General features: G+C 41.4%; 3 protein-coding genes across 4 annotated transcripts; 1 reads left to right on the forward strand and 2 right to left on the reverse strand.

Annotated features, from left to right (window-relative positions):
• Positions 1–612: 612 nt before the first annotated feature.
• LOC115759634 (sphingomyelin phosphodiesterase) lies at positions 613–2,971 on the forward strand. Its single transcript, XM_030700623.1, has 4 exons — positions 613–739; positions 841–1,735; positions 1,785–2,652; positions 2,720–2,971. Exons 1-4 carry the CDS (start codon positions 613–615, stop codon positions 2,828–2,830), a joined length of 2,001 nt encoding a protein of 666 aa, XP_030556483.1. The 3' UTR covers positions 2,831–2,971.
• A 97-nt stretch (positions 2,972–3,068) lies between these two features.
• On the reverse strand, positions 3,069–15,253 carry LOC115759595 (corticotropin-releasing factor-binding protein). Of its 2 annotated transcripts, none has more exons than XM_030700565.1 (7): positions 9,653–9,719; positions 7,426–7,501; positions 4,225–4,481; positions 4,037–4,143; positions 3,856–3,974; positions 3,614–3,777; positions 3,069–3,554 (listed from the first exon to the last, which is right to left on the reverse strand). In XM_030700565.1, exons 1-7 carry the CDS (start codon positions 9,668–9,670, stop codon positions 3,312–3,314), a joined length of 984 nt encoding a protein of 327 aa, XP_030556425.1. In that variant the 5' UTR covers positions 9,671–9,719; the 3' UTR covers positions 3,069–3,311. The 2 variants fall into 2 exon arrangements, with proteins under 2 accessions (XP_030556425.1, XP_030556424.1); XM_030700564.1 differs by lacking the exon at positions 9,653–9,719 and adding an exon at positions 14,819–15,253 and having other exon boundaries at positions 3,070–3,554.
• A 626-nt stretch (positions 15,254–15,879) lies between these two features.
• LOC115759635 lies at positions 15,880–16,814 on the reverse strand. The gene is made up of 3 exons (XM_030700624.1): positions 16,370–16,814; positions 16,096–16,304; positions 15,880–16,026 (listed from the first exon to the last, which is right to left on the reverse strand). Exons 1-3 carry the CDS (start codon positions 16,812–16,814, stop codon positions 15,880–15,882), a joined length of 801 nt encoding a protein of 266 aa, XP_030556484.1.
• Positions 16,815–18,021: the final 1,207 nt, after the last annotated feature.

Genomic DNA, 18,021 nt, shown 5'->3' on the forward strand with positions numbered 1-18,021 from the left:
AAATATACTAATATATGCATAGGACAGTGTTTTCCAAATTGCGACAACTATTTCAAATAGCTGCTCTTGGAACAATTGGTCAAAAGTTGAGGTTTGGCAGTACTAATTGATTTGGTTTAGTATAAAATATATTGGTAGTCCGGGCTTGAACTAGCCTGGCTCCTTAGATAATTTGTTTACGAGGGAGTCAAATCTTCCACATTGCCGAAGATAGAGATTCTTTGTTATTGTCTTTCAGAGTGATAATCAGTCTGACTAATGTCAAATCAGAATTTGAAGTGGTCAAGTTGCTGTCAAACTCTTAGCCCTGGCTAAGTAATTTATTAAGTATAGCAAGTATTAAGTTTGAGATATTGTGAAGTACATGCGATTGAGAGACAATTAGGGCTGTAATTTCCTTAACTATTTGTGGTAGTAAGAGCTAATTGTGTGTAGCCACGCCACTTGCTTATCAATTACTATAGAAATCTCTTGTTTGATTGTATCAATCATGATACTACGCAAATAACATTTAAAGCGATTCGATAGCCTAGCGCTTGATAAGAATGTTGCCTATAAATACAATTTGTTCGCATTCCCAAACTTTAGTCTATGCCATATCGCCCTACCGCAATGTATATCCAGCGGACTCTTCTGCTGCTGGGCGTGGCTTCTCTGCTGGCTAGCGGCCAGGCACATAGTCTACCCGGTGTACCGAATAGCTTTACCACCGAGGAGCGGCTCACAGCTGCCATTTCAGGTGCGCAGTCTTCAATAACAACGGCTTATCGCATCAAATGGACAAGTTCAAGTGCGGCAGCTGTATATCAAGATTCACTACACACGTCTTTTCATTCACAGCCAGCGTAGCGGAAGAGATTAGCCAAGAGTTTGTGAAGTACCTGAAAACGGGCCTCGAATCACCCAGATTGCAGCAACTAGGCGCTGAGCTGTGCACGGCACACAGCCAGAAGGATATTTTTACCGAGTCACTTGTGGATTTGAGTGCAGCCGATCAATATTTTGCGTGCACACTCTGCCGCGCCACAGTCAATGTGATTGGACGCACATTTACGGGGCCCAATGGCGAGCTCACTGGACCAAATCGCGATGAGAATGCAAAGAAGACATTGCTTAGCATTTGCGATTACTTCAGCATTCAGACGCCGGAGGTATGCTCCGGACTATTCGATCTCAACTGGCCGATTCTCGATTACATCTTCAATGAAACAGTTGCCGAGGCGCAGAGCATTTGCGGCATGCTGCCCATTAAAATATGCCAGCTGCAGCAGCCGGAGTACAGCCTAAACTTGACCATTGTCGGCGAGATGCCCACGGAATCGAACTCTGCATTGCCCGAGCGCAGCGAAAATGATTATCACGTGCTCCACCTAACCGATATCCACTACGATCCGGAGTACAAGAGCGGCAGCTTGGCGGACTGTGCGGAACCCATGTGCTGTCGGGATCCCCTGCCAGCTGACGCCACCTCAACTGGCGCTGGCTACTGGAGTGACTATCGCAATTGCGACACGCCCAGGCATCTGATTGTGAATGCCTTCGAGCACATTAGCGAGAATCACAAACTGGATTGGATCTATCACACGGGCGACGTGCCGCCACACAATGTGTGGTCCACCACGAGGCAGGGCAACATGGATATGCTAACAGAGATCGATGCATTGATCACAAGTCATTTTCCCGAAATTCCAGTCTATCCCTGTCTGGGCAACCATGAGCCGCATCCAGCGAATGTGTAAGTAGCGTCTCTTTGCTTTCAGTTCCCTATCATGTATTCTTCTCAGTTTTGGCAACGATGAGATACCCGACTCGCTGAGAGTTGATTGGCTGTACGAGCACGTCTGGAGCCTATGGAAAAAGTGGTTGCCCAAAGAAGCTGAGGCAACCGTACGCCGTGGTGGCTACTACACGCACTCGCCCAAAGCAGGACATCGCATCGTTGCGCTCAACAGCATGGACTGCTATCTGTATAACTGGTGGGTCTTCTACAACGGATCTATTGTGCTGGAACAGCTGCAGTGGTTCCACGACACGCTGCTTGCTGCTGAAAAGGCCGGCGAACATGTGCATGTGCTGACACATATACCCTCGGGCGATGGCGACTGCTGGACGGACTGGTCCAGGGAATACAATCGCATTGTGGCTCGCTTCAGCAAGGTCATAACGGGCATCTTCAATGGGCACACGCACAAGGATGAGATGAATGTTCACTACACGGAGACGGGCCTGGCTGTGGCCGTCTCCTGGAATGGTGGCAGCCTGACGAGCTACTCCTACATGAATCCCAATTATCGTGTGTACGAGCTGCATCCGGAGACATTGCAGGTGCTGGAGCATCACACTTATATACTCAATCTGACCGAGGCAAATCTCAAGCCCGATGAGCCGCCCATTTGGCACAAGGAGTACGAATTTGGACAACAGTTTACTGCGAACACAAGTCCCGCTGGCATTGACGAGCTGCTCGAGAAAATGGCCAAGCAGCCGGATATTCTGCGCAAGTTCTGGCGCTACAAGATGACCGAAGCGGATCCAAAACTGGCTGCCGGCTGCGATGACAGCTGCCTGAACACCACCCTGTGCCGCCTGGCGACCAGCAACTACAAGGAGAGACAGCGCTGTCGCGAGCTGCAGGCCATACTCAAGGATAGTGTAAGTTGTTCTGGCTTTGATTATTTAATCCTATTTTGCTCACCCACCATGTTTTCTGTGTCTGCAGCTTGACAAGGAGAATCCCGAGCAGCCGCAGGACGATGGTGTCGCCGCACTGGCGGCTTACAGCTTCACCAGTCTGTTGGGTCTCGTGTGTGTGGTGCGATATTTGCTTTAGCTGCCAATTGAACCATCTTTAATCTTTGAACAGTGGCTGGCCAGTGCCCTATCTTTGTTGGCTGTCGCACAATGATTATAGTTGCTTTTTTATGGCACATCGTTATTAATTAGTTCGATTAGCAGCGCGTCCATAAATTGCGCCATAAACCGTGGCCAATGGCTGGCGAGCATAAAGCTCCCGTTAACAGAAAAAAAAACAAAAAAAAAACCACTTTGTATTTTTAACATTCAGAATTTTTGATATACACATATAATTACATAAAATTTCTTTTTGGGTTTTTCGCTATTTAGTTTGGCATGGGTGAATACTTTGTGCTTGGATTGGATTAAGCGCTACAATAGAATCCAAGCTGAATGGGTTGGGGTTGTCTTTACTCCTGCCTTTGTACATACATATCCAACCACATACATATTTACAAACATGAAATTGTAATCATTGTGCCGGACTCGTCCCTGTTATCATCCATAAAGTTTGCCGCTTAGAGTGCACACAGCAGCGTGGCAATGTCCAGATCGTGCTCGTCGGCCTTGCGTATGATAACGGCTGCCTGGTTCTGGTAGCGGCCCGTGGACACCAAGCGCACACTGGTCACGCCGCAGAAGACAGCCTGCTCGGGTCCCAGCTCATTGGTGGCGCCGCACACGTCACTGGCCAGCTCCATGCCGGTGGTATCGAGGCCAGCGGAGCCGCCAATCTCTAAACGATCCTCGAACAGGTGACACTAAGAAGGATATGCTCCCGGTGAGAGCAAATACCAAAGACCCAGCTCATAATACTTACATCATAGTTGACCTTCTCCTGGGCACGCACGGCCTTGCTGCCAATACGCAGAGATCCTAGAGAGACGGCGGCCGGAAAAAGTGCGGATAAAGTGCAGTTGCGGGCGTGTCCATAGTTGGACATCTTGTAAACGGCGGCGGTGTCCTGGACAAGTATGTTGCAAGCTGCCAACAAAACGAGGTATATTAACAGGGGGATTAGATGATTCTGCACCTTTCTCCATGTCTCTCTTTCACACTTACGCTGTGTAATCTTGTGGAAGCGCACGTTGGCCACGAAGGAGCCACGTGTGGGTATGCGGTACTGCAGCAGTGCAGCATTCTGGCTGGAGCGGAAGAATTTCTTATTGCTGAAGCGTGGCCTGCAAGGGAGAGGATTATTGCAAAAAAAACCAGAAGATATGCCTGAGATATATCAATCTACCATTGCTTGTTGTTGTTGCAGAACTCGTAGACACGATCCTCGAGCACACGATGATGGTCCTTTACTGCCGGAAAGTATTCACCATTTAGCTCCCAGCCATCCACAAACTGCACCAGGATGATACATGTGAATGCATTACTACTGTTTGTGGTAGCCTCAGCAATTTACTGGCCACTTGCTACACTCACCGCCATTAGACCGCCCGACTCGCAATTGACGTCATAGTGCTTCATGGTTATTTCCACAATCGTGTCTGGTTCGCCAATCACATAGAGACCGCAAACGGACCCTGCGGCAGCTGCAGCTGCTGCTGCTGCCTCCAACTGGTCACCGGCGACCGCATCCAGCTCAAACAACGCCTCATCTCTATTGAAATTGAACGGCGGCGGTAGCGCTGCTTTCTTGAAGATGTAATCACCTGGCTCGGAGGCAACATGCATGCAATCTGAAACGGCAAAGCAAAGTAATTCGACTAGTGCCCACCCAGGGCAATGCCAGCTGGACATATGAAACCAATTTCGGCCAACTGTGTAAATTGCAAGAATTTGCAGCTACAGCTCAAATAGTTTGTTTTGCTTATTGTTTGTGTGTGTGTGTGGGTGGCTGGTCAAGCACTAATTAAAGTCCAATTGGCTTTCAAAACACACATGCAAATTGCAGCCACGTTTTGACCCAAGCTCGTAACCTGGCATTCCCCCAATTAATCTATCATACACAGACCTGCAGGCTGTCCAGCTGATGCCACTTAAGGCTCCGGCTATGGCTACAGTTGCCTGATTTATGGCGCGCATTATTAGCTCGATTTTGGTAACGCACACACAACAGCACACCCCCACACCCCCACACACCCACAGCCCCGCATACACATGCCTTTTGGTCAGCTTTGCGTTGTCATTTTATGACTGTTATCCCTGGCCGAAAACAATGAAACTTTAGTCTGTCTTTGACTTTTTCGCATGCCTGTCACACACGCAACTGTTGATGAGTGCGTGGGTGTGAGTCTGTCTACGTGAGTGTGTGTGCGTGTGTAGTCTGAGTGTATTTTGTGTGCAACTAACAGAATGACCATAAAATCGCTTACTGCGCACACAGTACTTTGTATTTGTATACCCTAACGGGAGGGTTATTAGGTTTTTCAAGTTGTAACAATAAAGTTATGAGAAATAAGCTCGACCGGATTATTTATTTACTTCCCATATGATTCCTAGGTTCCTTGCCACTAGCATTGTCAATTAATTTAATTACTTTTTAATATAAGTTTAAGTTTAATTTTAGTTCGATTGTTCACATACCCAAGCTTAATCCATAAGATATCCCAATCTCAAGTATGTGTAATTGTTTTGAATTTCTAATATTTATCTATTACCATTTAAAATAATCGGGATTAAATTATATATACTAGTAACTCTCTGTCAATATTTAACAAATTAAGATTATTAAGAAATAATTTGTTAAATATTAAATAATTAAAATTATTTTAACTAAGTGATCCAAAGAGGTTTTTAATTAAGCTGTAAATATTTTTATTATTTATAAATTAAATTAATTATATAAAGTGTTAATTTAATTTAATATTTCAATTTAGATTTCTCTAATAGCTGTCCTACATAATATGATGATGATATTATTTATTATACAAATCTTCTGAAAGGGTATTTACTGTTCATCATGCTGATAAACATTTTTTGTAGTCCCTATATGTGCAAGGGTATCTGTGAAAGTCCAGTTTTGTGTGAAGGATGCGTCTTTTAAGTGTGTGCGCGTGGGTTTTTTGGTCATTTGGCGCCTAATTGTTTATTATTTTTCCTAATTGCATTAAGTTGTCACAATTTGTTCGTTTCATTAATTCAATTGCCTGCGCCGAATAATTAAATGAACATTATGCATAATTGATAAATAACGACTTAAGTTTTATTTACAATTAATATTTATATGCATTAATGCATTTATTTATGTTAATTGACATTAGATGGTGTAATTGTGGACTGTCGAAATCACAATTCTAATCATTTATATCAAAAGGTTTGGCTGTGTATATTTTAATCTGAAAGATTAACTATTTAAGGGCATGACGAAGATTTAAGACCCGTATGCACATAAAAACTTTATTTCGACCAGTTATTCCTATTGATATCGACGTAAAAACTAGACGTGAAACCTATGAGCTATTAGTTGTAAAGCAATAACATACTAATAAGGCAAATATATACGTATTTCGTGTCATAATCTAGTCGATTATTTTAAAGGACTTTCAATTAGATACAGTATATATTTCCCGATTTACCAAGCTCAAGCTCATCAAAAACATATTAGAACTGAATTAAATGTTTGTATTTCTGACTGTATGCATTAGCATATTATTATAGCTGCTTTTTATTAATTTGTTCATAATTCAGACCTCAAAGGATGCTGTAATCTATGAATAAATTATCACGCAATTACAGTTTCAGCTTGTTTACTTGTCAGTTGCCCAGCAAAAGGCGCAAAAAAGTAGCAATTATAAATAAACCGAGTAAATACAAAGGTTGAGATTTGTCGAGCTACAAAGGGAAAATGGCAGCAAGGACTCAGCTGCGGTTGCCTTGCCAATCGCTGGCCGTTGGCCAATAAAGCTCGGTTATATTTATAGATGCTGTCATCTAGATTTACATTCAGTTTCCTTGATAGCAGTTGGTAAAATAGTTATTATGGCAAATTTAATAACTTGCCTTTCGTTGGAGTTTCGATTCAAATTTAATGGCTTTTGAAAGTGGCCACAGATTTGCTATGGCCACGTTAAGTGTATAATCCTGAATATATCAACTGAAGTGGAATTTGGTTTTATTTGCCCAAATGCGTTTTATGGTCAATCAATTTTGTAACTCTTATGCAAATAAATTACACATACATCATGCGGTTAGAGTGGTTGAAAAATAAAAAAACACTTGACAACTTGCAAGGAAAAGCAATTTAAAAGACAATTTAGCCAAACTGTAAATATTTTGTAACCCCTACACAAGGAAAAATTTGCAAATTTCAATTGAATGCTGAAAATCTAAATCTAGAACAAATCTACTTAGAGCTTTAAAGTCTTGAGTTGTCAGTCGGGGTATTGACAATATTATCATATCTTATCTATATCGAGCTTAAATGTAATCGACTTATGTTTTGATTTAGTTTTAGTCTATTTAGATTAAGATTGCCAAAGCATGTTAATTGGTTTGCAATTTAAAACCTGGTGCCTGAATAACTCGACTCTTTTGCTCAGTGTATAAACTCTTGACGTCCGCTAAAGTGCATCTCAGCCAACAGCACTTGACTAAAACTTTTACCTACCAATTTGTTGGCGCACTTCCCCTACACCCTCTCCCCCTTACGCGTGTTTGTATTTATGTGCCCTGTAATCTTACCTGCAATCCTGTGCTCGTTGTAGGGCATTGCCGCGGCTGGATATAGCTCAAAGGAGCGCTTCACAGTGGGCCAGGCCTGTGAAAAAGATTAAAAGTGTGAGACAAAAATAAAGTGCTGGCTTTTTTGAATGGTCGTTTTGACGGCGGCTGTCATTCAGCCGCTACAAAAGATACGCATTGAAAACGCGCCACAAATGCCGTTGATAAAAGCCAAACTCTAACTGCGATAAAATCAGCGGGCTGTCGAGCTAATGACAGCTTTTCACCAAGCAACAAATACCACAAGCGCAGCAGCAGTTACACCAAAAAAACTTAGTTGCGCTTTCTAGTTGGCTCAGATGCTAACAGCGGCCCGCTGTGTGACCCCTGGTCAGCAGGGCAACGGAACGTGCAGGTCAACGGCGGCTTTAAGCACAATGCAGCTGCCGGACAATCGACACTTTAAACTAAAATAAAACACCGATCCACTAGAACCACACATAGGCACATAACTTGCAGCTGCCGCTGGACTTGGCTGCATGGAACATGGAACACTCGGGTGGTTATCCGCCTTGAATTTTAAGCATTGCATATTTTTAGATTGGAAAACTCAAAACTTTATAAATAGCCACAAGCAGCAGCCTAAATCAAAAAACTTTGACCAAGCTGGGGGTCAAAAAACAAATCAAGCGGCTTTTGATTTTCTATTTGACGAGTGTATTAATACCCAGCATTCAATAAATATTTGGACTATTGGTAAGGAAAAGTTTTCGTTTTTTTCTTTTAGCTTTTTTAATTCCACAAAAAACAACCGAACTCAGTGAAGGCAGCTGCTCAATACAGTTCAGTCATATTCTAGCCAAGCACAGTCGACTAAAACATTTTGTTGTTTACTTTTTATACCCTGCACCCATTGAAACTGGGTAAAAAGTGTATAATGCTGTTGTGCAAATGCATGTAACAGGCAGAAGGAATAATCTTCGACCCCGTCCAGTATATATTCTGAATCAGCATCAATATTCGATTCGATCTAGCCATGTCCGTCTGTCTGTCCGTACGTATGAAGGATATCAAAAACTATAAGAGCTAGAGACTGAAATGTTGAACGTAATACCCCGCGCTGTACGAGTTTATTGCCGATGATCGATAACTTTTCCCGATTCTAAGCAATCGATAAAAATCAATATTATAAATCTCTGAGGTTTTAGGGCTAGACGTACCACACTTGACTGCAGCTTCAAGAATAATATAAACAGATAATATATCTTTATTGCGATTGGTTCAGGGTATCGCCTAGTCGGGCACATCCGACTAGAGCCCTCTTCTTTTGTTTATTTATGTTTTTTTTTTTTTTTTGGGGGTATTACTTTTACTTATTTCTAACAATTTTTTGTTACTCCCCTGATTGATAAAAGGTTTTATTCTGGGCGCTAATTGAAATTGTTTGGGGCTGGTCAACAGCCATAAGAGCGACGTTGGAATTGATAAATGAGGATTCGCAGGGCGTCGAGAAAAAATAATTGTATTTTCGGCCAAGTTTGGCGAATTGTTTGCGCAACACTCGAAAAAGCCGACACGATTTTGGTCTATAACGAGCTGGGCATGGTGAGTCTTATGCTTATGAAACTGTCAATTAGTGGCGGCTTTGTGGGCCCAACTTTAAGCTGCACCACACTCCCCGACACATAAGCAGCATTAACACACCCACCTACACACAGCTTGTATGGCCCAGTGACGTCATTAGTATTTGATGGGCGCATAAGCAAATTGAAAAGTCAATCGTAAGGTTGTTTAGCAATTCGCGGCATTCGTCAAAACTGATGACAGCCAGTAAATAAATGATAAATATGATCCCTTTGAAAACACTCGACGCCAGCTCATTTGCATAATAACATTCTCGCTGCATGGGATACGATGTACCAGGGACAACAACTGCAGGACAACAGCTGCCCAAACTGGATGTCACAGGATTCTATTGTTAAAGTTGGGCGCTTGTTAGTGCCTTTGGCTGGCAGCAGCTGGTCAGGGTTACTCATAAAAGTCTTATTGGTTGTCAACGACATCAATATCTGCATACCAGAGACACACTCGCACACACCCGCTCACATCCGCACACACACATTTATGTCCAATCAAAGCTTAGCAAAATTTTCTGCGTTTTTTTTACTGCTCGCTTTAAAATGATTTCTGATTTATGCGCACAGCTCTTGGTGCAGGCAAAGCCACGTGAATACATTAATGAATTTACCATGCATTTGAAGTTCATGTCAAATAATTCATTGGCACTTTATTCTCTGACACTGCGACTTGCTATAAATACGCGCTCTGTAGCCAAAGCGCGCTCTAATTGAATAAAATATTCGTGTCATGCAGGTCTCGAAAGTCTGTATCAGCAAACGGCATGCCTTAAATATTATGACTTAATTAAAATGCCACCAACAGCAGCTGCGGCAGCAACAATAACAGCAACTTGACACCTACACGAACTAACTACGTTGCGGAAATGCTTCAAAAGGTATTCGGCATCCCTTTCAAATATTTATTTTTCACCGGCAAAGCCAAAGATTTTCGCGCTAAGCCGTCAGTTTTTTCAAATATTTACTCTCCGTCTCAAACATAACAATTCCCATAGTGAAAGCGTATCATGACTTTATCATGAGACAGCTGGTGGGCCCTGGCTTTAAAAGGGTCTGGCCAGCAACAGGCGACGGTCTTATTACCATAAAACAATTTTTTTCTTATTCGGCAGGCTTTTCAGGCTCATCAAATATTAAATGAAAATTTGCTTCGTTCTCGGCGATGTTTGTAAATATGCATATTAACTAATCCGTTGTCCATAAAGGATTATTAGTAATGCTTCAACGAAACATGCTTATGTAAATAAATAAAAAATATATTTAAAACTGTTTTTTCAGACTGACTTATCAACGCCCAAATCATAATTGAAAGAAATTAGACAAATTGTTATATGAAACTTTTTTGTTCAACAGTTTCAAACTATTTTTCACAGAACTTTGTGAAAATTAAATTCGGATGTCCAAGTTTCGTTCAATCAAGCTGTAAGCATAAGTTGAATACGTGTGTTACCAATTTTGCAAAGTTCTCACCACGGGAAAAAATGCCATATACATATTTATGTATGTCTTTACAACTATTTGAGTTTATGAATGTATGTATTTTCTCTTATAGCCAACGCAAAACAAATATACTTTCCACTGGGCCTCACTATGCGCTTCTCATGAATTCAAGTATAAGACACTCTCTCTCTCTCTCTCTCACTCTCTCTATGCGTGTCTCTACTTCTCACTTTATTCCACTCCCTTTCGCTTGTTCTTAATTTAACCCGCTTTCTTTGTTTTATTAATGATGTGTGTATATGTAATGTTCTTTCTCTCCGAAAGAATTTTCGTGCGAGTGTATGTAAATGTTAATTTTACATATTAACATATATTATAATATATAAATAGCAATATATATTAAGCGAATTCCGAGCACTTTTACTTTTTAAACAAAGCCTTTTGATTTCTTTAAGTCCAATAATGGCTTGGCTGTACTGAAATGCAATTTACTTATGCATTATGAGTTTTAATAAATAGCATTCAGTTTTGATAACCTTTTTAGAGTAAAATAATATTCATTTACAAGTTTATAATAAATCTGATGTTCGCAAACATGGAATAATGATATTATAATAGTATTTTTGAAAAAAAACAATTTTTTTCGAACTCATTTAATAATGATTATAATTTGTAATAAATTATTTTATACAATTATACAAATTATACCCCAATTGAATTCATTTACTCACATAGCCATGTCAGCTGTATTATTATTTATTCTCCGAATCGTATTAATAAATTATCAGATTGTGAACTTCCATTCTCCGTGCAATTGTCGGATTTCATTTAAATGGAAAACCTTTTTTTAAGCATATTTAAATTAATTTTATTACGCGTACGCCTCATTGGCTAAGTGTTTTATTGGCTTAAGCTGCCGCCGCTGACGCACATAAAAAATATTTAATTAATTCGCGCAAAAGTTAAATCAACCGCGAAGCATATAACGCCTCTGCACGCATTTAAATGCAACCGCAGCCCAAATGCAGCCTGGTTGTGTGTTGTATAAATATGTGCGTAGGTTGCAAGCAGCTAATTACCGCAGAGGGTACTCCTGGAATTACTTGGCCCGTTTCCATTTTGAAACTGTCGTCGCCCCAGAAAAAGGAACTTCATTAACTTTATGTCATGTCGGGGGGATGACGCACAGTCAAATGGCTTGTCGTGTTGTGGCTCCATCACAGTTTTCTGCAGCATTTTCCGCAGTGTTTTTAGTGTCGGCTTGCATATGCGAAGAAATCTATTACTTTGCCGGAAATTAGTCGCACACATAACCCTGCCGCAGACCTCCGTTCGAAATTTATTGAACATGCTGCATTGGATTTTGTGCAAAGTGCGCACGCCACGCGTCATATTTCATGTGAGAGCATCGAGTTTTTGGCATAAATTTGCGTGGGAAATGTAACCAGCTGCTTCTACACGAGACTAAGATATTGAATTTATTGGGTCTTAGGACAGCTTCTGCTTCTGGCAGCAACACGGCTAACAAATTGATGTCGATTAAAAGTTCGGCTCCTGCCAACGGCAACAATATGGCCGAAAATACTTTGACACACGTTTGGCCAGGAGGACAATGACAAATAAGCGGTAATTAAGGAAGTTTGTGTGCACACTTATTAAAAGAAATGACAATGACACGATGCCCGCATGCGGGCATATATCCAGGTATTGCTGGTGTGCTTTTGCTGCAAATGTTATTTATCAATTAGGACTCTGACTTGGCAACACTTTATTTTAATTGGCTCCGTACACACGGGCACATCAAATGTCACACACACAGGGCCAGAGCCAGCTGTTGATTCTAGTCTAGCATTGGCAAGTGCGAGTCTAACTTTCTCTCTGTGCGGCTTAACTGCCCGTAAAGGGCTCAAAGTGTTGCTGATGCTGTTAACATGCTGCATTAAGCGAGCATCAAGTGCAGCCCAAGTCAGGAGTGGGTGCAGCCCATGTCCGGCTGACGATTGAGTGAGTGACCAGCTTGACTACAATAGCAAAGAACGTGGGTGCAGGCTGGCTGGACACAATGAATGGCCATCATTTGCAGTGCGGCGCTCTCAAAGCTTGCTTGCACCCTTCCTGCTCATTTTCCCTTGGCTGCATTGTTGACTTTCCGCCCACTTTTCCTACACGGCTTCAGTGGCCCCCAGCGGCAGGTTTGACTTGCCTTTAACACAGCTAAATTGCAGCTGAAAAATGTACATTTCTTCTCTTTACTGACACTGACTCTACACAAGCTTGCTGCAGGCCAATTGACTATTGTCAATGAGCATATTGTTATTTTAGTAGCTGGCAACAACAGAAAGGGGAATGTCGCACCTAAGCAAACATTGCAAATGATATTATTGATAGTTAAATAGTCAAAGGTGCAACTCAATTGCAATGCGTAGCTTGAAGTCCTTCCGACCAATGCACAAATTGATTAGGTCTTACACTAGAATTGATTCATGCTGATCAAGGCTTTGTCCTGATATATCGATGTTTAATGCACAGCCTCAAGACTCTGTTCCAGATTTAGACCTCCAAGTGGCTTAAAATGTGGTCAACGTTTGTATTAAATAACACAACTCAGCCAGAAAGCGTCGGACTTATAAGCGAGCAGTCGCTGATTCAACTTTAGGAGCAAGTGCCAATGTTTTATTATTTATTTATTTTTTTTTATTAACAAAGAAAAGACCAAAATAATAAATTAAAAAACAAAGAAATGGAAACTCATATGTTTTCAAAAAGTCAACTCCTTACGTATCGCGAGCATGATAATATTTTTAAATATGTTTATTAAATTTAAATAATAGTCTTTATTTTGTATAATTGATATATGAATCTAAGCTAGTGTGCACCTCCATTACATAAGCGAACTATAGTAAAAAGTTCAGCTTTTATGGTTTTTACAGAAAAGTAGTTTTTTATATAGAGGCTAATATAAGCAAGGAGAACAGTAATCAGTTTCTTAGCCAGGATTTATTGGCTGAGTCTGTTAATTGGGCTCTTAACAATTTAACTTGGTAGCATATTCAATTGGTTGTTATGTTAGCCGGGCAAAGCTGAGTAATTTCATCGAGCTTACAATATTTTAAACTATGTTCTTAGATTTCGAAAGCACTGCAGAATAATTTTTGTATATTGTTCGACAGGCTATTTCTTTAATCAGTTAATAATTTAAATATATTTTAAAATTGTTTTAGGAAACTTGATGTAAATACAGGCCATGTATTGTATATTAATAGCTTCTATATTGGATTATATATCATTTTCTATAATAAGTATAGAATACAGTTATAAATTATCAACAGAACTTCTGATATAACGCTTCGGATATTAAGTACACAAGTAAGGGAATAGCTCATCAAAACATGACTTGTATGAAAAATATTAAATAAAAAGAAAAGAAAAAAAGAGTAAATGATTCTGTACAGTATTACTGGCACAGATTTTAAATAAATTACAAATAATGCGCAGGAAAACTTAGAAAAATATTTCTCTTAACAGTTTTATTGTTTCAATCTGAGTTGTTGAAAAAGCTTTCTAATTACAAGGCTGACTTGTTTTTACCAATTTGTATTATGTAGTAAGCACCTTTTATATTATCATTAGATAACCAATTACTCTATAATATAAATAATATATTAAATTATTAAATTAAAGAGTGCCGTAAAGATAAAGACTGCACTCGCACACCAAAGCAGACGTCGCTGCAAATTAATGCGTCGTATTGTGGGTAAAGTTACATATTTCACACCTACAAAAAGTCCAGTAATACTTTGCTGAGTAATTAGATAAACTTTAAATGAAAACCAATAATATAAACCTAATCAATATTTTTGCAATTATTTCTATGTAGTTGCCTTTATAAAAACTCTTTAAATAGCTTTAGTTTTCATAATTTGTGATTGTTCTCTGGCAAAAGCCTTACAATGACAGCCCATCGTGCAATGAAACATAAAATTGATTTAGAAGCAAATGATATTTGAGTCAAAGCCCTCTAATATCGCACATGACCAAGTTTGAACATATAATTCGTATAATTTGAGACTAATGAAAGCAATCTGCCCAAGACATGAACCAAGATGAATCAACTAACAAAGAGCCAAGGAAAAGCCAAAGATTTCACAAAGTTTGCTCATCAAATTCGACATGGCCGAGGCCTATCAATCGTCCCTGACAGAGCGAAATGAATTCAACTGATTGTAAGACAAGAGCTGAATTTGAAGTCAAGGGTAACCCCAACTTGTTGATCGAAATCGAATTACAAGCGCGTTACCTTAGCCCCAGCAGCATTAGCAACACCTTCACTCACTTACCTGAACGCCCAGCACAATCATGGACACATAGACATAAACCACGAGCTTCATTCCGTCGGCGTTTGGGTCTGACGCTGACTTTTAATTAACCGACGGTGTAAAAGAATTTGAGTCGCGCGGCCGCCAAAATCGTAAGTCCCAGGATGCGAGCGATGTGCGGTTTGATTTTTAAATTTAAGCTGATTAAAAGTATTTGCGGCGAATGGAATGGTAAGACGCAAGCAATAATTTTATTAGAGCGCAAAATTGATGACAATGGGACGAAGGACGGTCACGTAATTCGCACTTGGACCGAGATTGAAACTGAACGCGTTTTGAATGGCACAGAAACCGTTACACGCGACACTAAGGATAACAAGGATATATAAAGCGTAGCGCTCTGGAAACGGACTGCAGTGCGCGACTTCCGTTCGCTGACCAAAACGAGACGTCAAAGCTGCCGCAACCGACGACAGAATGTTGCTCCTTATCAGCGGCGCATTTCCTTTTATAGTCCTGGCTCGTGCTGCCTCCACATGCTCACACCGTCCCAACCGCCCTTCCTCCCCTTTCGTCTGCTCGCAGCCACTTGCGTGGCATGCAGTGCGCAACATTTGAGAGTTCACTTCAAGCACCGAACTTTTGATAAGATAAGAAAACTTGTCCCTTAAGCATTCTGTATGCTGGAAAATATTCGACAGTTTCTAAACTATTTTCATTTTGGTCATTTTTTTTCTTCTAATTTTCTTTGTCGCAAACGCAAAATGCCTTTATTAATTTAAAAGTTGACCGTTAAAAGGAAAACTCAACACACTGAAAGCTTTTGGGGTAAAGCTCTTTGAAGCTTGCAACCAGACTTGCCAACTTTCCGAAAACTGCAGCAGCGCCATTTTCAAAAAAGAAAAGCTGAAAAGCTTTGAGACGAACATTACTTAAAAAGAAAACTACTTTTATTTGAACTATCTAAAAGCTACAATTATTGACTGGAGATTTCTTGCACTCTCTGTCTCTCTCTCCCTCTCTCTCTCTCTCTCTCTCTCTCTCTCTCTCTCTCTCTCTCTCTCTCTCTCTCATTCTCTTTGCTACTTCAAGCTGACGTCCAGCGACGGCGCCAGGCCCATGGGTATGGGCACATTGCGTGGGTGATTCAAGTCGCCGCGATCGTAGTAGCCGCCCAGATGCTCGCCGGGCACATGATACAAGCCATAATGGAGTCCTGTATTGGCTACCTGTGAAAGAAAATGCTCTGGGCTTAATTGAAATGCTCTTGTAGTATGTTAGACTCTGTTATAACTAACCCGCTTCAGTCCATTGATGGAGGCCAGCAGCAAAGCCATTTTGGCCAATAGCAACGCCTTGCCACTGACAATGGACAGCATTTGGAAACCCATGGGCACCAGCACGGCGCCCAGAGCTGTCACACCGAACATCATGGTGATAATCATGTTGAAACGATGCCGACGTAGTCGGGCGCTGCCCACCGCATCCGCTTTGCTCTGCGACGCATCTGCAGACGATTAAGCCCAAAAATATTCAAGGAAATAATATCTTGGCCATGGTAAAGCCACCTACCGTTGCTCAGATAGCGCTCCGTGAGCTTGGCCAGATTGATTTGCAGCGTGTGCGTGGTCAGACCCTTGGCCAGTCTAACAGCCAGCTGATCAAACCACGTCAAGTGCTTGAGATCCTTGCGCTCATCGGCAGCTGCTCGGCCTTGGCCATTTGTCGCATTTGGTGCGGCCATCAGGCGCACGCCCTCATAGAGCGGTATAACATCCGCCGCCATGATGTCCTCGAAGATTTGCAGGCTGCGCGCGCGGAAGCAAGCCCACAGACCCATGCCCGAGCGATAGCAATCGCCAAGCTGTTGGCGCAACTGCAGCAGCTGGGCTATCCACGAAACGCGCGTATCCGTTTGAGTTTGCGTTGGATTGACCGTTGCCGCATTGCCTGCCACAAGTTGCAGCAGCAGGCACCCTGCCAAGAGGCAAAGGCTTTTCACAAATTTCACTTGCATATTGTGCGGCTCTAGAAATGTTCGCGTCAAGGCTCGGATTGAAACTGCGGCTGCTTGGACGCTCGACTGCAGCTTTTTATGTGCCGCCAGAGCTGGTCACTGAATGGAAACGCATTTGGCTCGTGCAACCAGTCATTAGAGGGAGAATCCAACGCATTGCGTGCAGAATTAAATGGCTAACGGTCAGACATCGTTTCCAATTGGTTTTTGACGGTCATGGTCAGCGGCCAGCGGTCAGCGCCAGTCCAGTGGGCGGGACTCCAAGCCCAGTAAACCACATTGTCATAAAACTGTTGAATCCGAAACTGAATTTATTGTCGTGTATGACCTGAAAACCACCTGGTTAGACATCAAATTACCTTGTCAACGCTTTTGGTCAAATGCCACCGTATTCTAATCGCATACAGGCCGCATGCCTGTTAACAGTTGCAGTTAGGCATGGTTAAAGCGCTTCACTGGGCTGACCGAAGGGCAGTCGCGGTACTTTCCAGTACGACACGGCGGTAAAAGTTATGACAAAAGGTTGAGCTATTTTCAGCTATTTACTTTCTAGTTATTGGATGGGTTTGTGTATCTATAAATTAGCCAAACAGAGTTTGCCGTCTTCTTGGGGGTTATTAGCTTAGGTTAACTTGGCCAAAACAGGCCTCTCAAACAAGGTCAGAGATCAACCGGAGGGGATTGAGCAGCGGCAATATGAGGAGCATATTATAGTCTGCAAAGGATATGCTGATCAACTTTAAAAGAAACTAGTCTCAGGTATTTAAAATGAGAATCAGCTAAAAAAATCAGCTGTCCGATTCACCACTTGAGAGTTATATAATGAGTTCGTCCGGCCTAATCTCATTCGCGAAATTGGGAAGATATTTATAAGTTTTTTGGCCATAACACTTATTAGAAATTGTGGCGAATCCAGCTAAGCACAGCATGGACACTGCCTCCAGCAAACTGAAGAAACATATTAAGTTTCCTCAAGATAGCTTTGAAGGTCCGAAATTCTAGTTAGTTGTAAAAGGCAGACGGATTAGATTTAGATTTGTCTCCATTTGTGCATCATACTGTTCATTAAGTAATTATTTAATTAGGACTTTGCAAATTAGAATTATTTAACCCACTTTAAGAGCATGAAAAGAATCAATCCTGCTCGATTTTCAAGTAAATATCCATTTCACATTTTCACATGTCATTCCGTAGGAATCTAGTTTGT

The sequence above is a fragment of the Drosophila novamexicana genome, unplaced genomic scaffold, assembly GCF_003285875.2.
Source record: "Drosophila novamexicana strain 15010-1031.04,08,12 unplaced genomic scaffold, DnovRS2.1 tig00000308-arrow-arrow-pilon, whole genome shotgun sequence".
Taxonomy (NCBI): Eukaryota; Metazoa; Arthropoda; class Insecta; order Diptera; family Drosophilidae; genus Drosophila; species Drosophila novamexicana.